We start from the raw sequence: 24,383 nt of genomic DNA, 5'->3' as shown, positions 1-24,383 counted from the left end.
ACAAATAAAACCAATAAAGTTTTAATCATTTCAGAAAAATACAGAGTAAAATAAACAAAATCTTACAAAGAATATATATCATTCATTCTTTTTTGAAATAGTGGTAATTGGTTTCTCGTTAAAACAAATCAATGGATGGAACGGTATGCTCCATTGTTACAATGTCTAAGATACAATCAAAATAAAATCTTCACTCAATAAACAAAATCTTCTCTTTTCTTTTTAATACAAAATAAAACACATATTCCACTCAATATTTAATGCAATCAAATAAATCTCTTCAACACTTTCAAAAAATGCTAGAAAATCCGAGTAAATCACAAAACCGAAAAAAAAATCCAATAAAATATTCAAATGAATTAAAACATAAAATCTTATTGGTGTGATACCTATTATATTTCAATACAAAAAAACTTTCTAGAGAAACAAACATAAAGATAATCAATTTACTGTGGTGAAAAATTTATACATAGATACATAAAGATAAATCCATACAACAAAATTTTCAATTAAATAGAAACCCTAGACAGAATCAAATACAAAGCAAAAATAAACAAAATCTTTTTATTTTATAAGTACCTAATAAAACAAAGATTGCACTAAGTATTTAACAAGATCAGATAAATCATTTCAGGTTCAATGTTTAATTATCTTTTTAGTGTTTCGAAAGAGTTTCTATTCTTTTTTTTTGTTGCACAAAAATCAAATAAACACACTATAATCTTCCATTAGCCCACTAAAAATCCAAACAATTTATTATCTTAATTCATAAGTTGCAATTGTCACCAAAGAACAAACTGAAAAAAATAAACAACCGACAAATACAGTTAATACTCAATTCTAATTGTTTGGAGAGGGTTGTGTTATCCTTATTAAGGGTTCATTTGAGATTGCAGTTTTAATAAGTACGATTTTAAAAATTAATTTTTTAAAAAATTGTGTTTGTGAAAGGTTAAAAATAAGAATTACTTCGGGATTGAGTTTTTAGGTTATTATTATTGAAGAGTGGAGAGAGAAAAAAGAAAAAAAAAAGTTAATTCTTGAAGTTGTAGTTTTTTCTCAAATAAAAAACATACACATGGAAGATTAAGAAGAAGAATTACTTAAGGTTGATTTTTTAGGTTGTTATAAGAGTTGAGAGAGAGAGAGAGAGAGAGAGAGAGACATGGGAAGAGAAAAAAAAAAAAAAAAAAAGTTAAATCGGTGAGAGAGAAAAAAAAAATCCAAAATAATTCGGAGATCTTTATTTTGTAGGCCTTATTATTTTGTAGATAGTCTATTATTAATCAAATTGTTTTTTCAATGGCTTATTATTTAGAAAAAAAAATATTCTTATTTTAGAAATTATCTATTATTACATGGACAAAGTAAATGTAGAAAAAAAAAATCCTATTCTCTAACATTTTCTAAATTTGAATTAAAAATATTAAAGTGACTAAAAGTATTAATACATAATAATTTGATTTGTATTATTTGTTTCCTTATTTGATTTGGACATTAATAATACTTAATATTGTGCATTAAATGTTTGAATTTAATGAAATCACATATAAGGAAAATTATTGAAATATAATTAAATGCCTTTAATGAAGCTAATTTAATGACCGGTTCACTCTTAAAAAATCGGTTCAAAAATTATGCCTTAAAAAACCAGTTTATCCTTTAAAAAAAAAAGGGTTCACACCACATGTCGCAATATTAAGGCACTTGAAAGAGTGATTCAGCTTTTATATATATATATGATTCCCAAAGTTAAAGAATCCTTCCAGAATTACTGAGTATAGGCCCATCAATCTTTGCAATGTAATTTATAAGTTGATTGCCAATGTGTTAGCTAACAAACTGAAGAAGGTCCTCCATTTTATAATCTTGGCCAACCAAAGTGCCTTCATACCGAGACGACTCATTACGGACAACATTTTGGTGGCTTTTGAAGCTCTCCAGACTATGGACGCACGGATGAAAGGAAAAAAGCCTAAAAAGGGGTATATGGGCGCTCAAATTGGATATGAGCAAGATCTATGATCGAGTAGAGTGAGATTTTTTGGAAGCAATTATGCTCTCAAGATTGGCTTTGAAAGGAGCTGGGTGGATAAAGTGATGATGTGCGTTCGTACTGTGTCATATTCTATTTTGATCAGTGGCCAACCTAATGGGAAAATTGTGCCTTCCAGGGGAATCCGACAGGGAGACTCATTGTCTCCTTTTCTTTTCATCTTGTGTGCCGAAGGCCAAAGTATCTTGCCACGAAGGGCGAAACAAGAAAGGAAAATAACAGATGGCTGCCCATTACGAGAAGCGGCACGAAAATTAACTATTTGTTCTTTGTGGATGACAGTTTGTTGTTTTGCAAAGCGAGTATACTGGAATGGGCTCGAATCCAAAAGGCTTTGGAGGTGTATGAAAAAGCTTCTGGCCAAAAGTTGAACCGAGGCAAGACTTCTATCTTCTTTAGCAAAAACACAAAAAGGGAAGCCAAATATCTCATTTTGTCAATGGCTGAAGTTAACTCTACAACCAACTATGAAAGATACTTGGGTTTGCCTGCTTTAATAGGTCGAGCGAAAGTGAGCTCCTTTACGGCTCTAAAAGGAAGGATTTGGGACCGCATGAATGGTTGGAAGGAAAAGTTCCTATCACAAGCAGGTAAGGAAGTTCTATTAAAGGAGGTGATACATGCTATCCCAACCAACACAATGAGTGTGTTTCAATTGCCCAAGACTCTTTGCAAGGATATTAACTCCATGATGTCCAAAGTTTGGTGGGGGCACAAGGGAAATGATGCACGGATTGCTTGGATGAGCTGAAGTAAGATGGGAAGAGCCAAGGAGAGAGGGGCGCTGGGGTATAGAGATCTCAAAATGTTTAACTTAGCCCTCCTTGCGAAACAAAGGTGGAGAATCATTCAGAGGCTGGACACTCTGGTGGCAAAAATATTTCGGGTGAAATACTTTCCGAATAGAACCTTCTTGGATTCTAAATTGGGGTGGAAACCATCATATGCTTGGCGAAGTATTTGGGATGCAAAACCTCTTTTACAAGAGGGGCTTGTATGGCGAGTGGGGAATGGTGATTCAATTAAAATCTGGGAGGATCAGTGGCTTCCAACACTCGGGTCACACCTTGTCCAATCCCTAGTGAGGATTTTGCCAAGGGACGGTAAAGTGAGTGAGTTGCTTGATTTGGATACAAATTGGTGGAACACCACAATGGTACATGACATTTTCGGTACAGATAAAGCTAGAGCGATATGCAACATGCCGTGTGTCTTCGAAATAAGAAAGACCAGCTTGTCTGGGCTGGTACGAAGCATGGCGATTACACTGTGTGCAGTGCTTATCATATGATCAAAGAAAACGGTCTCAGATAAGAGGGCAACAGCTCGAATGCCCAACACATAACATCAATTTGGAGGGGAATATGGAAGATCAAATGTACTAGAGTGGTTAAAACTTTTCTTTAGCAAGCTTGTAATAATATTTTACCCACAAAGGAGTTACTCTTCAAATGGCATATTATCTCGGATCTCCTCTGTCCTATATGTTGTCTGGCAACCGAAACCATTGGGCATATGTTGTGGATCTATCCGTCAGCCAAAGATGTCTTGATGGAGTGCAGCCCCAAGATTCATAAGTGTACTAGTGATGAAATAGATTTTCTTCATATCATGGCCAAACTAGTTGAGAGGTTGGACGATGATCAGCTTCAGTTAGTGGCTACTGTGGCGAGGCAAGTTTGGATAAGAAGAAAACATATTGTTTTTGGCGGTGACATGGTTGATCCTTCATCCTTGGTTCGACTTGCAAAGGACCAGCTGGAGGACTTCTGCAATGTTGCCCTGGGGAGAAATAATAGTAAAGTAGCTCCTCCACCCAATCCAGTAGTGGGTTGGACAAAGCCACCAGTTGGACATGTGAAGGTAAACTGGGATGCATCGATTAATAAATAGCAGAACAGCATGGGCGTTGGAGTCATTGTTTGTGACCATGCAAGGAAGGCTTTGGCAATGTCGTGTGCTAGCAGAGGCTACATCAACAACCCCCTTATGGCGGAAGCCGTTGGCGCATGGGAAGCGGTGGACCTAGCACAGCGTATGGGATTACGAAATGTGATTTTTTAGGGGGACGCCTTGGAAGTAGTCCATGTTTTGAACAAGGAGAATGACTGTTGGACGATCTATGGCCAGACTGTGAATGACGCTAAGGAGGAAATGGACAAATGGCAGGGATGGGTAGTTCATCATGTTAGTAGAGTAGCTAATGGGGCTGTACACCGCCTAAGCCAGTTAGCATTCATGCACAAGGAGGGTAAAGAGTGGAGGAATGACTTTCCTTTCTGTGTGAAAGAAATTATATCTAATGATGTTTAATTTTGGCTTTGGATTTTAATGAGAACCACTTCAAAATAATAATAATAATAATGTGAGTAAGTTATAAATATAGTATACTATGTATAACTAATTAACTATAGTACAAGTATAGTATATAGTTATACTTGAAGAAGAAAAAAGAATCTAGTTTGGCTATTCTGTTTGGATGCTCTACTAGTTAGTATGTTAATACATAGGGAAAAATGCACTTTACCTCCCTAATGCTTCACTTCATTTGCAATTCGGCCTCCAATGTTTAAAACTTGGTAATGTACCCCAATAAAATATAAAAAATTTGCAATATGACCCATCCGTCAATAATTTTCGTTTTCTCAAGAAAACGAAAATTATTGAAAAGACCTAATTGCCCTTATATTTAAAAAAATAATAATAAAAAATAGCATGAAAAAAACAAAACTGGGGGTGGCTACGATCCACCCCCGATTTTTTTTTTTTTTTTTAGTTAGGGGCATTTTTGGAATTCCATAAAAAATATGGGGCAATTTTGGAAATCAGAGAAAAACAAAAAATGCACATGCGCCGCATGTGCGAAATTTTTGGTTAAATTTGATGGAAATCGTTAAACATATGGGTCACATTGCAAATTTTTTATACTTTGTTGGGGTACATTGCCAATTTTTAAACATTGGAGGTCAAACTGCAAATGAGGTGAAACATATGGGGTAAAGTGTATTTTTTTTCTTCTAATATATATATATATATATATATATATATATATATATATATATATATATATATGAAATGAATTGAGCGACTTTTATAAATAGTAAAACAAATTAAGCACAACACTCCACAAAGATAATTTCTAAAAGATAATGGGGGATTTCCTCAATAAAACCTTGCTCCATAGGGAGAGAAAACGCTTCTTTCGCAAGGCGGTAGGTTGCTTCATTGAGGTGTCGTCTAACATGATTGACTTTCCATCTTTGTAGACATTTTAAGACCTCTCGAGCTTCCTCAATAAGATGTCCATACCGACTCCAACTCCTTCCATCTTTCCTGAATGCTTGCACCACTTGGTGAGAATCACCTTCGAGGACCACCCTATAAAATCCTAGCTCACGACATAAATAGGCTGCTCTCAATGCCGCAATTTCCTCTGCAATATCTGGCTCGGTGATGTAATCTCTTGGTGATGACAAAGTCGCCAAGACCTCTCCCATCCCATCTCTAACTATCACCCGATCCCCATCTTCATTATGTTTATGTCAGCAATGGCATCCCAATTTATGTTAACAAAGTCATTATTAGGGGCTTCCCATCTGAGATCATTTGTGTTTACCTTAGTGGCAACTTCTTCTTTCCGAGAATTTGCAGTTGATAAGCCTCTAGTGAGTCCGCAGCACACTAAACCACCATGCTAGACGAGCTGATCTTATTCACATGAACAAAGGTGTTACGACGAAACCATAATTGTCGTGCAACGACCGCAATAAATTCCATGTCCTCTATGTTCAGATGTCATAGAAGCTCCTCCCATATAAACACAAATTCCTCATGATTGACACTCTTTTTTGGTATTTGGCTATTGCATCTACTCCATATGTCCTATGTTGTCGGACAACTCCATAACACATGGCACGTAGTTTCTACCTCGATACCACAAATGGGGCATAAAGGATCCTCTGTAATCTTTCGTCAATACAGGTTTGATTTCGTTGCTAAAACATTGTGACATGCTCACCACATAAACACCTTCACGACATTGGGAGTATTCATCTGCCAGATCTGCTTCCACAGAGTACTGTGTTGTTGTGCCCAAGAACATTCCCCTTTAGTAGGTGTGAGTAACTCTCTTTGAAGGTGGTAGACACTCCTCACCGTGAACTCTCTGTGTGATAAAGCATTCCAGATCGGCATGCCACTATTATTGATAGAGCCAATAGGAATTTGGCATATCGCCTCAACCGTACCCACATCAAATCGCTCCTACAACCAATTTGTCTGCCAACCTTAAGAGGTCCAATTGATGAGTTTGGCTACCCTTGCCTCCTTGTTGACCTCTTCTCTGGGTTACAGGCTAACAATATCTTTTTTATGAGGTAACCAATTATCTTCCCAGATATGTATCTAACATCCATTACTGACCCACCATTGTAATCCCGCCTTGTGGAGATCTCAAGTAGACCAAATACTTCTCTACACATAGGATGGATTATATCTCAATTTTGCATTTAGGATCGTACTGTGTTGGAAATACTTAGCTTTGAGGATCCTAGTAGAGAGGGAATCGAGGTTCTGTAGGATATGCCAACACTGCTTCGCCAATAAGGCTTTATTGAAACTCTCTAGATCACGAAAGCCCATTCCTCCTTGACTTTTAGACATACCCATTTTCTCCCACCTAATCTAGTGAATTTTCGAATCTTTTTCATAAAGCCCCACCAAAACCGCTGCATCATGGCATTGATCTCTCTACCTAGATTTTTTGGGAGTAGGAAGATGCTCATAGTATAAGTAGGGATAGCATAGGCCACTGCTCTTAGTAAAATTTATTTCCCTACCTGGGAGAGGAATTTATTCTTCCAATTACAAATGTGACTCCATATTTTATCTTTCACAAAAGTCAATGCCTTCCTTCGGGATCTTCCTATTATAGTTGGCAAACCCAAATATTTCTCAACACATTGAGTGGCTTGTACTCCTGATGCTAGCAAAATTTGCCTTTTTATACTAGCCTCTGTGTTATGATTAAAAAAGAGCAAGGTTTTCTCTTTTCAATCGCTGCCCCGATGCTTTTTCATATTTTTCTAACACCATCTGTAGCTGTGACCATTCTTAGGAGGTTGCCTTGCAAAAAAGAAGACTATCATCTGCAAAAAATAAGTGATTAGTCCCGACCCTTCCACGTGCAATAGGGACGCCTGTAATTTCTCGCTTCCTTTCGGCCATTTGTAGCATGGCACTAAAAGCCTCCACACACATAATGAAAAGGTAGGGGGATAAGTGATCACCCTAACGAATACTACAGGATGGGTTTATATGACCATTTGGGCTCCCAATAATCAGAATTGAGTATGAGATTGAGTTTATACACTTCATTATTAAAGAAATCCATTTGCTAAAAAAAAAACCAATCTACTAATGACCCCTTCTAAAAATCTCCATTCCACTCAGTCATACGCTTTACTCATATCAAGTTTCAGAGCCATAAAGGCTTTCTTCCTTTTCATGCAAGTCTTCATAGTGTGCATAATCTCATAAGCAGCTATAACATTGTCAATGATATGTCTACTAGCTACAAATGCACTTTGGTTCGGAGAGATAATATAAGGTAAAACCCGTTTGAGTCTATTAGCAATAACTTTAGCGACCATTTTGTAAATCACATTACATAAGCTAATAGGTCTAAAATCCGTAACCCTAGCAGAAAATTTCTTTTAGGGATGAGCACAATATTCGTATCATTAATCGACTCAAGAGATCTACCCGAATTTAAACAAAAGAGGACTACTTGACATACCTCCTTGCCAATAACCTGCCAAACTTTCTAGTAGAAGCACGGAGCAAACCCATCCAGGCCTGGGGACTTATATGTAGCCATCTGCAATATAGTTATGCAAACTTCCTCTATAGTGAAGTCCAACGCAAGTTGGCTATTCATCTCAGTTGTGACTTTTTCTTCCAACGCCCCCAAGCATTTGTCCCCTCCTGTTGGGTCTGAGGTCGTGAAAAGAGTTTGGTAGTACTCCAAAAATGCCCTGCAAATATTGTCTGGATTAGTACATTTAACCCCTTCCACATTCATGACTTCATCTATGTGGTTTCTTTGGGGAAACTTCACTTTCCCCTCCTATACTTTCGCGCTTTTTGCAGACACCCTCCCATTGTTCAAAAACTCTCACTTTGATGTATCCAACTTTCGTTTCCTTTCACTTTGCCCCTTCCGTTAGGATTTTCTATGAAATCCTAACGGAGGGGTGTGAAATTCCAATTTTGCCCTTATTTTTTATTATTATTATTATTTTTTTAAATCCTGACTCGTGGGTTTACCGGTGGATCTAACACACCCGTATTATGACCCACATGTCATATTATTATTATTATATATATTTTAAAAAATATATATATAGTGGCCAGGGGTCACTTGTGACCCGCCGATGGGTCACAAGTGACCCCTAGAGGGTCTTGTGACCACCGGGGGTCACTTTGTGACCACCAGGGGTCACTTTGTGACCCACCGGCGGGTGACAAGTGACTCCCGGTGGGTCACTTTTTTTATATATATTTTTTATTTTTTAATATAATAATTATAATAATAATTTTTTATTTATAAATAAGGGTAAATTTGGAATTTTCAAAAAATTTAGGGGTATAAAGGTCTTTTACTAAATCTACCGTTTGATTTAACTGCAAAGCTAATGGTATGGGGGTATTTGGAACGAAACGAAAGTTTGATACACTAAAGTGAGAGTTTTTGAACAATGGGGAGGTGTCTGCAAAAAGCATGAAAGTATAGGGGAGGTAAGTGAAGTTTCCCTCTGTTAGTTCGGATGCATATGGAAAAAACTTGGTATTTCTATCCCCATTCTGTAACCAGTGAACTTTCACCCTTCGCTTCCATTTTAAATCTTCTCTTTCAAGCTTATCATCTATAGCCTTTTGAAGCTTTTTTATCTCACCCACAGTCTCCAGATCGGTTTGAGCCTGAAGCAACTCAATTTTGTTTGTGTTCTTTTTTAACCAATCCGCCTTCCACCTATAACCTCGTCGTTTACTCCATTCCATCAATTGAAGTTTACATTGTTCGGGCTTACTAAAAAAAATGTCGAGTGGATCCCCCTCGTCCACTCCTCCTTCCCACACATCTTTGACCACTTGATAGCAAACACCATTAACCATCCAGTTAGCTTCAAACTTAAAAGCCTCTCATATTCCTGTATCCCCACTTCTCCTCCCCCCATAACTTACAAGAAGGGGAGAATGGTCAAAGCTTGAAGGTGCTAGAACGAAGACATCCTCCCCGAACTTCTCACACCGGTCCGAGTTAACCACAACTCTATCAAGCATTTCTCTTGTGAAGTAAGCATCCTCTCAATTATTGCACCAAGTGAATTTGGACCCAATAAACCTGAGATCACTAAGATGACATGCCTCCAGTGCTTCCCTAAACCCTTCCCTCTGTCTATCAGGTCGAAGCACCACACCATATTTTTTCGAGATTTCTATGATCTCATTGAAGTCTCCTACACATAACCACGTTAGTATGTTAATATTAATGTATAACACACACACGCACACGCATATATATATATATATATATATATATATATATATAGAAATATTGAGTAACTTACAGTTAATTATATTTACTAAATTGCTTTTTTGCTTAGTATTTATTAATTAACTATATAATATGTTAGTTTATGAACTAACTAGTTAATATGCTAACTAATACACACTGATAGATTATATATATAGAAATATTGAGTAACTTACAGTTAATTATATTTACTAAATTGCTTTTTTACTTAGTATTTATTAATTAACTATATAATATGTTAGTTTATGAACTAACTAGTTAATATGCTAACTAATACACACTGATAGATATTAAGTAATTTATATAACATATATTACTTAATTACTAATATACATACTTAAATTTATATAACTAATTCTTTTGTAATATATATAATACAAGATATATGAACGAGCTAACGAGCCATTTAGCTTTAAACGACTTGAGCTCGTGGGCTCCTATCGAGTTTTCTCGAGTTAGTTGGATATATATTGTTTACTAATCGAGCGAGTTTCTACAGTAACAAGTGGGCTTCTACAATATCAAGCTCGAGTTTGAGTCGAGTTAAACCGAGCGAATAGCAAACGGGTTGTCGAACAGACTGATTTAGAACAAGGTAAGGAAACACTTTTCCAAGTCCACTTTTGGTGTGCATTGAGAGAAAAGTTGTCATAAATAAATAAATAAATATATTATATATGTATATAACTGGAACAAAACGAATATATAAATATGTGGGGACAAAACAGAGGATAAGGTAATCCTCTGTTTTGCTATCGAATTCACCTAGAGAGAGAAGCTGAAATGGGGAGCTCAGGTTTTGAAGGAAAAGTGCTGGAAATGTTTGAAGTTGGGCCATGTGGAGATGCTTACCAGATGGGTTTCCTAATAGGCCAGAGGTTCTCCAATCACATCAGAAGCAGATTGGCCAGAGACCTGATTCTTCAAGACCAACTCCTACCTTTTGCCCAAACCCCACAAGCACAACCACTTCTCAAAGCTCTTACTGATAATAACCAAAAGAAGTTTCCAAGATATTGGGATGAACTCCTAGGGACAGCTGAGGGCAGTGGAGTGCCTGTTCTTGATGTAATTATACGACTTCATTTCTGGCCAACAAAAAGAATTTCTTCGGTTTATCTGTCATTCACATTCTAGTTGTTCATCTGCAGATAATACTGATCAACTTCAGGAAAGAGATTCTTCCATTTCTTCCAAAGACTACGGTAAATTCCATTGCCGATACTCCAGATGACTGCTCTGATGTTCTCATTGTCAGTGATTCCATTGCCATGGCAGCACACAATGAGGATGCAAATGTTGCTCTAGTTGGCCACACGTAATGTCTATTCTTTTGCATCCTATTTTAGGTTGACGTGACGTGTTTTAAGTCGATTCCCGTTTCAGCCACTTAAAAACACAAGAAAAGCTATACATCAACTTGTGTGAAATGAGTGACGTGTTTTCGTACTTTGTAACGTTTCTTATGTGGGTTTCCAGCTACTTGATAAAGGGAACGCTTTCAAATGGAGTATCCTTCATTGCTTATACATATGCGGGAGAGCTCCCAACCTGTGCATTTGGATTCAACAGTCATGGACTGGTAAAGATTTTCTCGTTCATCAAGAACCCGTATGAGACAGAAATATAATCGAATTTAACTATCTTTCATAATACTCAGCAGATGAATATGTGTATATAATTTATTTATGCATGTACTTTCAGGCATTCACATTGAATTCAGTACCCCCAACTGAAGAGGAGATTGTAGCTGGTGGCATTGGAAGGAACTTCATTTCTCGCGATCTCCTTGAAGCATCAAGCATTGATGATGCATTAACTGTAAGATGTTGTAGCCTTTCCCTTCCTATGGAATTTATGGTTCATGTTGATTATGGAAGGTTTATATCATGGCTCGTCTCTTCAGAGAATTCGTTTATCAGCAGAAGTTTCTGTGGGACATAATTATAATCTGATTGACACAAGAACACGCAAGATTCTCAACGTTGAAACAGCGTCAAGGAACCGGATTTCCATTAGAGAGATTGGAGCAACACCATTTTTCCATGCAAACATGTATCTCCATCTTCCTGTCCAGCAGGTATGAAATAAGGCACATCCAGATAAATTGAACCAAACAAATGTTTAATTTATCAAGTTAGTCAACTTCAATTGAATATTTGAACAATGGGTCATGTGCAAAGGAACAGGATGAGAACTCCATAAGCAGGCAAAATAGGGCAGCTCAGCTACCAAAAGGATCAAGAAACGAATTCCTGTCACTTCTTGGAGATATGGATGACACAAAATACCCCATCTACGGGACAGGTACTCTGAAGAATATTCGAATACCTTCTCTGAATCCTTTCCTGATTACCCTTTATGCCATATTCTCAGGTCCAACACTTTACACACTATGTACGGCTGTAATAGATCTGGATGAACAAACTCTATCAATTATTGAAGGGAATCCAAAGAAAGGAGAAGCTTCTCATGTCTTCACCATGTCATCAAAAGAGTTCAAGATGCCACAATAAAGCTCTTAGCTGCCTTCCTACTTCGTTTCCTAGAATCAGAAGGAACTCATTTCTATTATACTTAAACTGGTTCATAGAGGCCTAACATGTGGCCATCAAGACCTCGCATGGCTGCAACCTGATTCAAGAAAAATTATACAAGACCTTTAGATCCTGAATAACGAGTCTAAAATCAAATTAAAGTTTTCTAGAGAGATTAAGGGCATATTACCTTTCCGTGGATCTCATATTTGATGGGGCCATCTAGTTCAGCTCCTAATGCCATCAATTTTGTCACTGTACTGTTAATGTCAGTCACTGTGAATGATAGAAGTGAAGAGTATCCATTCTGCATGACATGATCACTGTGAAACTGCATTAGCAACTGGCATGTTCAACTGTAGAATTTCTACTAAAATTATAATCTTATGAGTAGTTTTTCCTACCACTTGCATTATCTAAAACTTCAAAAATTTGCAAGACCGGCAAAGAAGGCCAAACTATTTTGTGCTTAATAAGCCAATCATCGCATAAGAGAAACCAAAAGCATGACTAAACTTTAATAAAACATATTGATTACAGGGTATAGAGATTCAAATTGATTTGAAAGCTGACGTACTAGTTTTGTTTATAAGGTGGATAGGAAACATGGTTAAATTCCATTATTGCACCACCAGAAGAAGCATATCTAAGCATCTTTCTGCACTTTCCGCGTAAAAACTAGTGGAATATGAATCCTGGAATGGACCTAAAGAGGAACAGATGTACCCCTTTTTAGAAACAGAGATGCCAAAAAACTCCTATTCTATCTTCTTGTAGGTACCCACAAGTATTTTCTTTTTCAATGCAATGGAAAGAACCCCAAAGTTCCAATCTAAAATTTACCAATACCCTTTTCCTCGGTACAGAATCTTCCTCCGATTTTTCCTGTAGTTCCACTTCATACCAACTTGAAACAAGATTATTTGTTAACTCATGTAGAATATGTTCCAATCCGACATATATGGTCCACTAACTAAGAAAATTGTTCCATGTTAGCCAAAGAAAAGTCTGATGACCAAGAAATAAAGCCCGGTATAAGTTGCCTGCTAACCACCTTATTTACTCCATGTCAAAATTAATAGAAATGTTATGGATACCAAATTTTTTATCAAAAGATGGGTATTAAGATTATGTGGAGCTTATTTATTGGTACCCGTACAATTTGTCTTTATTAATTATTTTGATCATCTTCAATGTATAGCTCCACATTATGTTGGTACTCATTTCTTGGTAAAAGATTTGGTACCCTAGCATTTCTCCAAAAGTAAACATTTTAGCATATCACCTAAACCAAATGAATTTCATGTTTACAGTTGCATTTCTCCTGCCATATGCTCCCCCCACACACACAAGGGTGCCACCTAAGTTTAGGATAAATCTCATATCCGTGATTAGATTCACACACACTAAACCAACGTATTACCTTCCCACAAAAAAGTTCCAATAACGAAATACTAGAAGACATTAAAAATATACCATATAGGCCTCACATCGTTGGTACTATGTGGATGGCATACGTCTTCTGTAACATGCAACTCTACAGGGTAGATGTGGGTTCACTAATATCACTACATAGGGCTGTAATCAAGCCGGTTATTGAATATTTAAGCTCTATTTATTTAATTTTATTTCGAACACGAGTCGAGCTCAAATTTATTATCCAGCTAAATAATTTGTTCAGGTTTGGCTCATTTATTTTTTGGACAAATTCGATCTTGTTCACAAGTTACTCAATTAACTTATTCATTGTTTATTTTTTTCGTAAATTCATACTAATTAGTAGTTAATTAATTATTATCAAGATTTATTATTTGAGTTAATTAAATAAAATAAATTAACTTGAATATTAAATAATCCAATCTCGAGTTTATAAATATGTTTAATAGTATGCATATAAATTCATTATCTATATATATATATATATATATACACATACACATACACGCAAACACACATATATCTATATCGAGATTCACAATAACAACAATTCAAGCTATATCTATTTTATTAGAAAGATAATTCATCTTTACTTTAAGATGTACTAGTTACAAAATTAAAATAATAATATAAAAAATAACAAAAATAAAGTTAGTTTATACGAGAACAAATCCTAATAATCAAGCCTAATTTGTATTCACGATTGGCTCATTTACTAAACAAACAGAATTTTTTGAGCCGAGTTTATGACCGGATATTGAGCGGGTTGTCGAACTTTGTTCGTTTACAGCCCTATCACTAGAGGAGCCAAAAACTCAGCAAAAGGTTTCATAATTATAAACATTTGCTCTACCACCCGCTGCCCCGCAGTGCCAGAAGAAACATCAATCAAACGTGCAATGCTCGAGCTTACTCATTAGTCACTATAACTCAAAACTAAAAGACAAGATAGTTATTATCAAGTATCTAGCTTTTGTAGGCAATTTGTCAAACACAAGCAGTGCATAGGGGCAAAGAAGATAGAGAATTCATTACTTGTGGGATTGCATAAGGCCGAGTTTGAGAGGGCCGGATTGGAGCTCAGCCCATCGGAGAGTGCAAACACTGACGGTGAAATCCAACCCCTCTGAGTAGAACCGAGCGGCTTTGGGTACGTCCTTGTGTAGCTGTAGTAACCACCTAAATGACGCCGTCGCCATCTCTCCCTCTCTCTCGCTTCTGTGTGTGTACGTGAGAGAGAGAGAATGGTCTAGTAAATCGGCTGACCACCACGGAGACGGTTTGTAGTTGCCTGTTTCAACGGTATGTCGTTTTTACACGTACAATAAAAGGGTCTAGATTTTATGATTAAATATGATTTAACGTGTAAACTTTTCTACATAAATATCTCAATTTTATTTTCTGTTTTCTACATCATTTAAAAATAATTTCTAAATAAAAAATAAAATAAAATAAAACTGGTTATTCGCAATTTGAAAAATAATATAAAAGCATACAAAAAAATTACACACCCAAACGAATCCTTAAGTAATCATTCATCACAAGTTTCCACCAAAATAGTGGCTCTCCCTCACTGAGACCTACATTCCTCATTGAAGCAGGAAAAGTTATAAGGCTAACTTTTTTCTCCACCTTTGAGTCCTTTGAGACGTCAGTTTTGACTGGTCACTTATACACGCATCAAAGGCTTTGCCCTTAGTGAACGGGATCCATTTCTCGTCCAAACAGCCCTTCATTTGAGAAACCTACGAAGTCCCACAAAGTCAAAGTTTTGATTCCCAATCGACCCAAATATCATTGGGTTAAATTGTGCTTATCCTATACGACCCATGGAGAATTTTCCATCTTATTACTCTTAGTGATCTTTAAATGCTAGAATTTTATTTCAAATTTCTCGGGTCTTACGGTTTGGGTTATATTGACGCATTTGGATTCTCTTTAGTCCGAAGATCCGGTCCTTCTAATTATAAGGGCAGAATTGTCCAAAAAATATAAAATAACAATTATATCCTTATAATAACAAAGACCGGGTCCTCTCCGGTCCGACCGGAAAGAATCCCAGTCCTGCATTTACAAAAACTCAGACCTAGCTCGAGGCCATTGTAGTAGGCGCCATCGGTAATAGTTGCAACACTAGCAGCATCGCACACGATCCTCATTCCATATTTTAGACGCAATGGTCCATCTTGGTGCATATCATTATGCCACATGTGAGTTGATCTGCAATGTGACGCCATTAAGAATGTCGGGCAAAAGCTCTGAAGTTCAAGCCATCCCCATGAACAAGAAGACGAGGCTAGTACAACCCAAAAGCTTCCAACTCTGAAAATCCATGTCTTGATCTCTGCCACAGGAAGTGATCCTTATTGCACATGACCAAAATATGTCTAAGGATCTGGGATAGATACTTATGAGAAGCCCCTTTATTGGGCGTCCAAGCAAGTCTCGAGCTGCCCAACACCTATTTGGACAGGTAAACTCCACAAGAACTTTTTACTTTTCGACAATAACCTGCCCAATTACCAGAAATGGCCACTTTTATAGAGTCACAAGCAAACAAAAGACTAAAAATAGTCACTTCTTTCAAAAAAATATTTTCAACTAAAAACATTTTCTAACAAAAACTATTTTCCGCCGAAACAAACTAGGCCTAAATCCTCCGTCCTTTCTCAGTCTACAAACAATACCCAACCAACTTTAGCTGTAAAAAGCTAATTAATTTGCTCAATAACCTTCTGGGAAATAGACTTGCGGCACAAGGTTTTGTATACAACAATCATTGAATATACAAAGAAGCGAAAAAAACTTGGAAAGCATTTGCATGGTTTCAGGATCACTTCCAACAAATGAAAGAGACTTTCCATATAAAGTTATTCTTGTGCAAACATGGGATACACATATATATTAGTGATAACTACCTGGGATGAGTGCAGAAAGGCTCAAAGTAATTACTCAAAATTGTAATCGGTCTGGAAATTCTTCTTATCCATGTAGCTATGTAGTAACATTACACTCATATACAGGCTTGAATTACAAAATTACAAAAGATAAAACAGAACTATCATCATTTGAAAGTAAAGTGACATCCAAAATCAGAGAAGGTACCATGGCCAATATTCACAAATTGCAAATTCCCAGCCCGCTAGGCAGACCCATCCACTCCCATAAGCCTAGTGGGAAGCTTTTAGAACCTTCATAAGCTCTAAACCAGTAAATTCAGGAAACCTATGAGAAGCGTTTGAAAGCTTTTAAACGTGAGCGTGGACCCTTTGACCTTGCTTCAAGAAGCTTCGCCTTCAAAGTATTCTCCTTTAAGACTGGAGGCAATTTTGAAGATTCAGAGACATCAAGATCTGGGGATGCTAGTTTTGGCATCCATTGTCGTACTGGACTCGGCTGATTCCTCCATCCAGAGTTACTGCAGGAAGCCTCCCCATAATTACTGTCAGGATTTAAGTTCCCACCATCCGACAATGAAAATTGGCTTATTAGGTTATCAACCATGTAATTGGAACTCATCCCATGGATTTCATCATGTAAATTCCTATTTTGGTAACTGCTGTCTTCAGTCGCTTCGTGATGTTCAGAATTCTGGGAAATGCTTACATCAACTGGCTTCGCTTCTGTGGTTTTATCCTGTTCTGTATCCACTACCTGGGACTTCTTATTTCCATTGCATGACATAGCCCAAGCCATCTGCTCTTCAAACTTAACTTGAAAGCTGGATGGAGTACGACTTTTTACCCGTTGATGAGAGATGAAACTTCTCTTCATTTCATTTGATTTCACTGCTTCATCAATATGACCATCCGCAGCTTCATCCCCATGTGATTTTAAGTCATTGTTGCTTGGTTTGTTCAGCTCAAAACAATGTGAATCACTGCCTAAAGAATCTTCTTCATCACCCATGTCCTGAGGTGCACTCAGAGCCTCATTCAAAGGGACAGATTCAAGTGACTTGCGGCGATCTCTCGACAGCTGGTTATCCATACTTTTAGAGTTATCCAGGCGTTTAGCTTGAAGGAAGGTTTCTATTTCAAGGCTTAACTTATCAACTATTGAGTTCTTTTCCACAAAACCATGCTGGGCTTCTTCTAGCTGCATCTGCATCCGTTCGTCAAGCCATGATTCAGATATATGAAGAATCAGACGATCTTGATCAGCCCTTCGAGTCCCATCCTTGTCAGATTTCTGTTTTAAAGCATGGACCTCTTGTTCATAGTCTTTTATTCCCCTAGCAAACTCATCACAGAGGTCTTCCAACAAAGTCCTTGATTTTCTCTCCCTTTCCAGCTCTTTCACAGCAACAGAGAGAGAAGATTTCACCTCAGAAAGCTCCCGAGCTAACTTTCTGTGGAGGCTCTCTGATCTTTTCCTTAACTTCCTCTCATCTTCTAGCTCATCTCTCACTGACTGAACTGCAGCATGGATTCGTTCCTGTTCCTTACCCTTCCTAACTAGTTTATCTTCTGCAATTTGCTTCAATAAATCATCCATCTCATGTCGACCAGCTTGCCTGTCCCGAAGCAACTCTTTGATTTTGTGACGGGATTGATCCAACTCCATTTTAAATGCTTTTATCAATGACATATTGGACGCATGCTGTTCTTCCAAGCTCCAGATCCGATTTAATACTTTGAGCAGTTCTGTAGATGTTTTAAGATTATAATGTGAGTCACCAATCCTTCCCTTAAAATCCAAAGAACTAGTAGGAGTGACTGCAGGGTTATAAGGTGCCACCTGTAAGAGAAAGGCATGTAAACCAATGAATGAGTATGATGAAGAAACCTGATTATGGAAGGTTAGGATACTAAGACAGAAGTTCAATGAGAGAAAACATAAGGTGCACATTGTACCGTGTGTAATGTCTTTGGAGTCAACTTTATGAGACACACTTGACTCAGATTCATAACACAAATTAGAAATATTCCAAAATTATGTATAATAATACAAGTCAATTGATTAAGCCCACTGCCCAAGGGCTACAGTCAGCATTACGCTTCCGTCATGCTTCCCTAGATATATATTTCCTTTCTCCAGTGACGCACCATTGTGGTGCGTTCTCGACACTTCAAGGAAAATGCATTGCTCTATAGTCTTTCACATACTATTCAAAGGTACGACTTGTGAATCTGGCCCATGTCTCATCAGTTTGTGTAGGATGCATAACAGGCAGTCTGCCTTATTCTGGATTCTTAATAATATTTATCTCCAGCAAAACCAATATTAAACCAAAATGGATATAATCATTTTATGTGGTATCGCTCTTCTACTTGAAATTACTGGTGAAAGAGCATTAACTTTAAAATTTGTCAAAAAGATCATGATGCTTACCTCCATGGAACTACCATAACTTGCAGGAGATACAGGCTGCAGGGCGCGATTATTCCTTTCAATTGATCGATGATGTTGCATCAGTGATGCAGCAACATGCCTCCTCAAACTGCTTGCACTCCCCGGCTGGCAGGGATCATCAGATAAAAATCAGTTGCGAAGAGATTGTTGGAAATATTATGGAATACAAGAGGGACCATTATGAAGGCAAAATAAAATGAGACTTCAAAGCTCAATCGCAACGATGATATCTTTAGATGTATTTTGTCCCATTTATAAGTGCCTAGGGGTTTGGTTGACAAAATATTTCTCAGGATACAACGAAACCCAAATGGTACTCTAAAATAGCACTTTCTAGAGTAATAAGAAAACACCCTTATGGAGAGAATAACACAAAAGAGTAGGAGGAATAGAGAAAACAACCTAGTGGAGAGAATAACACAAAAGAGATATGTAGGAGGAATAGAGAAAAGCTATGAGATTGTGTGTCTTTGCGTATGACCAAAGGGTCATATTTATAGTGATTTCGGACACATCCAGTGGTCCAAAATCATTTGATCCATTGGTCACAAATTGTAACCATCAAATCCAATTTAATAGATAATTTAAATTGTAACCACCAAATCCAATTTAATATATAATACAAAACTCTTTAATTTCGCACTTGGGTCAACTGAGCTATCTCAGTTGACCGAGCTTCTTCCAAGCATTCTACTAAGGCTCTCGGGTTTTTGTATGTAGCCGTGATGCATCAAGCTCGGTCGACCGAGAGTAGTCTTAGTTAACTTTTTAATTTCCAAAATAAATTAGAGTTCCTCAAAATCCGATGTGCATGTGCAAAGTGCACCTCATAACACCCATTACCCGTGCTCATGTCACATGACACGGGCAGCTTTGCCGCCGCTAGGCGGCTAGCTCTCTTATCCATCACTCAATTTATTGTTAAGTGAAAATGATTCCTTATAAGCTAGTTGACATCCAACTATCTAGTCAATGTGGGACAACTTTTCTTCCTACACTTCAAAATATTGGTTCTCTCCAAAATTTTGGATTGACTTGAAAGATGTAAATCTTTCAATTAAATGCACATAAAACTTTTAGATATAAAATAGATTTCATAACTATTGAAATACCCAATATTTTAAATAAATCTATCAAAGATAACTTCCAACTTTAGTTTCAGAAGTCCATCCTTTCTAAGGTTATCCAAAACACACAAATGTTCCAAACCTCCATAAATGGCACATAGTGGAGTAGATATACTTAGAATTGGCAAGGCTACGAGATAATGCAATACAGAATAAACATACAGAATAAACATCTCTCGCACTGCTCAATTTGAGCAATTTGTATCAAATATATGCTTCTTCATTCAATTGTCAAGGTCATTATTTTATGGGTTAATTACCTTTTTATTACTTAGGTTTTCACGTTTTTATTTTTTCACACCTAGATTTCAATTCGTATCACAGATGGTACCTGAATTATGGGTAAATACCAATTTAGTACCTCTGTCACAATTCCGTCACCCAAACTAACGGACTGTAATGTAGCTGCTTTCAGCCACCCCCTGCGGCTGGTCTTGGGGTGATTCAACCACCCCTTTTTGGCTTCAGCCACCCCTAAGGCCTTATGAGTGGTTCGGCCACCCACAGATGGGCCGTAGGGGGTGGCCGAAACCACCCCCATGACAATCCGTTAGTTTGGCTAACAGAATCGTGATGAAGGTACTAAATTTGTATTTACCCATAAGTAAGGTACCATCTATAATACAAATTGAAACCTAAGTGGAAAAAAATAAAAATGTGAAAACCTAAGTACTAAAAAGATAATTAACCCTTATTGTAATTAATTATCCAAGGGAGTTAAACAGAGAAGGGGTGGCATAATCAGGGTTGAAGAATTATGTAGCACTTTCAAACATTTTGGATGTGAAAGTTCTATACAAAAGTTAATTTAGTAAGAGTAAAGCAGCTAGCAAGTATATGGCACTGCAGAATTAACAAGAAAAATCTAATCATTACTGTAGAAATCCTCACCAAATAGAAAATGCAACTTCAGAGTTCTTTGCTTTGTATGAGAACCGATTTTTTTATTTTTAACTTTCTAATGAGAACCCATTATAACCATCGAGTAGAGAACTAAAAGAGGAACCACAGATTCAAAACAAATGACGATAATGAATAACATGAAAATCAACAGGACAACCGACAACATAAGATGTAAAATAGGTTTTTTTTTTTTTTTTTTTTTTTTTTTTTTTGACATGGGCAAACAAGAGGGGAAAGGGGATTCAAACTAGTGACGTCCGCTTCATGAGGCGTGGCCCCAGCCGATTGAGATTGAGCTGCCTCTTAGCTCTTGGGGACAAAAAATAGGTTCTACAATTGAATCAATGCGAAAAACAAACAACAGACAATCTTTACCAATGGCCTAATAAAAGAGGATTAAAAATCCCAGAAACCCACAATCAAAATTTTATCAAAAACCACCTTTTAACCAGAAAAAGAAAAGAAACAAAAACCCATTCACATTTCCTGCCCATCTGGACCAACAAACATATCTATAAATGAAAGAGCCACGCGGAAGCTTTAAACAAATAAAACATGCTTGGTATAACACATATTTACGGAAAAGAAAGAAACCAATAAGTCTAATAACACGTGACATTTAACAAGTGATTTTGTCTAACGCAAGAAACTCCATACACTGAAACCCCATGAATCACAAGAACCATCAATAAACAAAGGCATACAAAACAAAGCAAAATACAAAATACTCATAAACATCAACACAGTCATCCACGCATGATCTTGCCCAAGTACAAATGTAGGTGTTAGGAAAAGAATCCGAAAGAAAAAAAGAAACCCCACTAAAAATTGGACATACCCACAAGCTCAAACATGCCAAAAAATCAAAAACCCAAATCAGACACCTCAAATCTAGCCAAAAAAGAAAAAGAAAAAGAAAAAGAAAAACCTCAATACCTGGTCAGGAGAACTAGTAGAATTATCAGCCAAGAAGTGGGAAAGATCCAGGCCCTTGTCCTTTCTCAGCTTATTATAGTGGTGCTGGTGGCGGCGCAGCCTAGAGTCAGCCCCAGGACCAGCATTACTGACACCGCGGTGCATTTTAGAGAGTGGAAAATAAAGCTGCTGAAACTCCCAGAGAGCCGCGGCGAGCTTTCTAGCAGAAGGATGGTGAAAAGGGTAGCTCCTAATGATGGTATCATGGGCAGTAGGAGGCGCCCAAAGTCTCCAAGAGAGCACTGGAGTACAAGGGCCCCCTCTTTTCCCTTCCAACAATACCCCTCTCCTCAACTTTTCTCCTAAATTTTCCTCCTTTTCTGCTCCCCCTTCCCCACTTTTCCCTCCCCTTTCCATTCTCTCTCTCTTTTTTATGCTTCTTTCTCTCTCATTCTTTTTTATAAAAAATAAAAATTCTTGTGTTTTGGGTTTGGGAAAGTAAAGGCCTGGTGGGTTTGGATTTTTTTTCTTTTTTTTTCTTGGGTCTGGTTTGGTTTCTTAAATTGTGTTTGCTTTCTTCAATCTTCTTCCTCTTTCTCCAGCTCAGTCTTTGACCTCCATGGCCAAAGGGGATCATGAGAATTTGGTTGGATTACCCGTGGCGCATTTAGTTGGGTCACCCGCCACAATAAGGTTACTGTACGTTTGAAAGGGTAAATTTCTTTTAGGCCTCCGAGTGGAATCGTGGGCTTATTTTACATGCACATGTGGACGTATAAACATGTTACATACATGCATGTTAAATAGGCATATACGATTAGATGTGATAGATTTATGTCATTTTTGTTAATTTATTTTAGGAGGTATTTTTTGTTTTTAATTTAAAATAGTTTTCTCATTGAGATAAAAATAAAATAATTTTGAGTATTTTGTGTTTTAGGTTATTTGTTAATATTTTTGTTTTGAAAATAGAATGTTAAATCACCACTTATCTTAAAACCTTAAACTTATAAAAAATTATAAATTTAATCATTTCATTAATATTCTAATACTTCCTTCACGTGTGAACTCAAACTCTTCTTTAATAAGTGAGACCCAATACCTAAAATATTTAATTAAAATAAAATGTCAGTTAATAAAGACAAAGTTCGAATTCAGGATTTTTGACTCTAATATAATGTAAAAAACGAAAAAGATAAACAAAGAAAAAAAAAGCTTTATACAAATTGTACATTTATAACTTGATGAATGATTGATTACATATGGGGTATTTATAAAAAATAAAAAAAAATAAAAAAAAAAAGAATTAGGAGACATAGGGTCCGTTTGGCAAACCCTTTCCCTTTTTTTTAACTGTTCACGCTACTTTTTTCTAAAAAAAATCAACATCAAAATATTATCCTATTTTTTACTTTTTATATCACATTATTTATTTTTTATTATTATTTAAATAAATAAATTATTACAAAATAAAACATTTTCATTTTTCAATACAAAAAATTTAAAGCATTATATCACATCAATCCACGTCAGCCACAATATCTAAGGTAAAAGAGTTTGCCAGAAGGACCCATAATCCCATAGTTACATGGCACCTATTGATTGTGATTGTTGATCTAAACATGGAAGTCATCACCATAAAAAGAAGAGGAATTATCCTTTCTCCACAAACTTGGTAGGTGATCCACAAATTTCTTGACAGAAGTTTTCTTAATTGATTTGAGTTGTGGTAAGTTTTCACTTACTTTCCTCCTTTGCTCATACTCACTTCCTTAACATAGAAAAAACAAACATTTCAACAAACATAACCAAGTTTTTTGTGGATATATATATGTTGTTATTACTGTTCTTGCCTTGCTACTAGATTTTATGTACTCCACTTGAGCTGAATGTGAATTTAGAATGCCAAAATATATCCTATTTTAATTGACCCAGTAGTTTGCCTGACACAAGGATATTTATATTTGTAATCGTGTAAAGTTGGAAAAAGAAAAAAAATAATAATAATTATAATTATGGTCGGGCCATCATAGGATTGATGGATCCTGATATTTATTCAATAGGACCACCGACCCAATCTTCTGACATTGATTGCGTGTCTTAATCTATGTTTGAAAAACACCAAAATACTGTAGGAAAGTAAACAAGAATAAGAACCTACGCCCTATAGGCCACGTTCGGTGAAACCTACTCACCGAAAAGACCAGAGTTTACGCTCCGTTTGGTAAACTCCTTCCCCTCTCCTTAAGTATTATTTACTTTATTTATTTTTTAAAAAAAATTAATATTAAAATATTTTTACTTTTTTTATTTTTTATATCACATTATTTACTTTATATATCATATTAATTATTTTTATTATTATTTAAATAAAAAAATTATTACAAAAAAAAAAAATTTCTACTTTTTCATATCACTTTTTAACTTTTTTATACCAAATATTCTTATTTTTTTTC

At 36.5% G+C, this 24,383-nt stretch overlaps 3 protein-coding genes across 5 annotated transcripts; 1 reads left to right on the top strand and 2 right to left on the bottom strand.

Moving 5' to 3' along the window:
• The first annotated feature begins 10,395 nt into the window (after positions 1-10,395).
• LOC132175259 (uncharacterized) lies at positions 10,396-12,500 on the top strand. Of its 3 annotated transcripts, XM_059587139.2 has the most exons (7): positions 10,396-10,721; positions 10,805-10,971; positions 11,133-11,235; positions 11,358-11,474; positions 11,560-11,733; positions 11,837-11,960; positions 12,030-12,500. In XM_059587139.2, the coding sequence occupies exons 1-7, from the start codon at positions 10,437-10,439 to the stop codon at positions 12,167-12,169; spliced, it is 1,110 nt and encodes a 369-aa protein (XP_059443122.2). In that variant the 5' UTR covers positions 10,396-10,436; the 3' UTR covers positions 12,170-12,500. The 3 variants fall into 3 exon arrangements, with proteins under 3 accessions (XP_059443122.2, XP_088370830.1, XP_088370829.1); XM_088514704.1 differs by having other exon boundaries at positions 11,843-12,500; XM_088514703.1 differs by having other exon boundaries at positions 11,837-12,500.
• On the bottom strand, positions 12,199-14,866 carry LOC132175261 (uncharacterized). The gene is made up of 3 exons (XM_059587140.2): positions 14,663-14,866; positions 12,381-12,513; positions 12,199-12,287 (listed from the first exon to the last, which is right to left on the bottom strand). The coding sequence occupies exons 1-3, from the start codon at positions 14,824-14,826 to the stop codon at positions 12,231-12,233; spliced, it is 354 nt and encodes a 117-aa protein (XP_059443123.1). The 5' UTR covers positions 14,827-14,866; the 3' UTR covers positions 12,199-12,230.
• Positions 14,867-16,585: 1,719 nt separating this feature from the next.
• LOC132173797 (uncharacterized protein At5g41620) lies at positions 16,586-22,532 on the bottom strand. Its single transcript, XM_059585404.2, has 3 exons — positions 21,949-22,532; positions 18,962-19,087; positions 16,586-18,367 (listed from the first exon to the last, which is right to left on the bottom strand). The coding sequence occupies exons 1-3, from the start codon at positions 22,342-22,344 to the stop codon at positions 16,853-16,855; spliced, it is 2,037 nt and encodes a 678-aa protein (XP_059441387.1). The 5' UTR covers positions 22,345-22,532; the 3' UTR covers positions 16,586-16,852.
• Between the last annotated feature and the right edge of the window lie 1,851 nt (positions 22,533-24,383).

This window comes from Corylus avellana, chromosome 3 (genome assembly GCF_965113065.1).
Source record: "Corylus avellana chromosome 3, dhCorAvel1.hap1.2, whole genome shotgun sequence".
Lineage (NCBI taxonomy): Eukaryota > Viridiplantae > Streptophyta > Magnoliopsida > Fagales > Betulaceae > Corylus > Corylus avellana.
This window is presented reverse-complemented; position numbering and strand designations above follow the sequence as displayed.

Bases quoted from the DNA above. Each gene is read 5' to 3' on its own strand.
- LOC132175259 (XM_088514703.1), top strand. From the start codon at position 10,437: ATGGGGAGCTCAGGTTTTGAAGGAAAAGTGCTGGAAATGTTTGAAGTT. The intron at 11,236-11,357 runs GTAAAGATTTTC...ATGTACTTTCAG, and splicing joins GATTCAACAGTCATGGACTG to GCATTCACATTGAATTCAGT. The intron at 11,475-11,559 runs GTAAGATGTTGT...TCGTCTCTTCAG, and splicing joins GCATTGATGATGCATTAACT to AGAATTCGTTTATCAGCAGA.
- LOC132175261 (XM_059587140.2), bottom strand. From the start codon at position 14,826: ATGGCGACGGCGTCATTTAGGTGGTTACTACAGCTACACAAGGACGTA. The intron at 12,514-14,662 runs GTAATGAATTCT...GCAGTTTCACAG, and splicing joins GGCCTTATGCAATCCCACAA to TGATCATGTCATGCAGAATG. The intron at 12,288-12,380 runs GTAATATGCCCT...TTCTTGAATCAG, and splicing joins AATATGAGATCCACGGAAAG to GTTGCAGCCATGCGAGGTCT.
- LOC132173797 (XM_059585404.2), bottom strand. From the start codon at position 22,344: ATGGAAAGGGGAGGGAAAAGTGGGGAAGGGGGAGCAGAAAAGGAGGAA. The intron at 19,088-21,948 runs GTATTGAGGTTT...GATCCCTGCCAG, and splicing joins CTACTAGTTCTCCTGACCAG to CCGGGGAGTGCAAGCAGTTT. The intron at 18,368-18,961 runs GTAAGCATCATG...TTTCTCTTACAG, and splicing joins GTTATGGTAGTTCCATGGAG to GTGGCACCTTATAACCCTGC.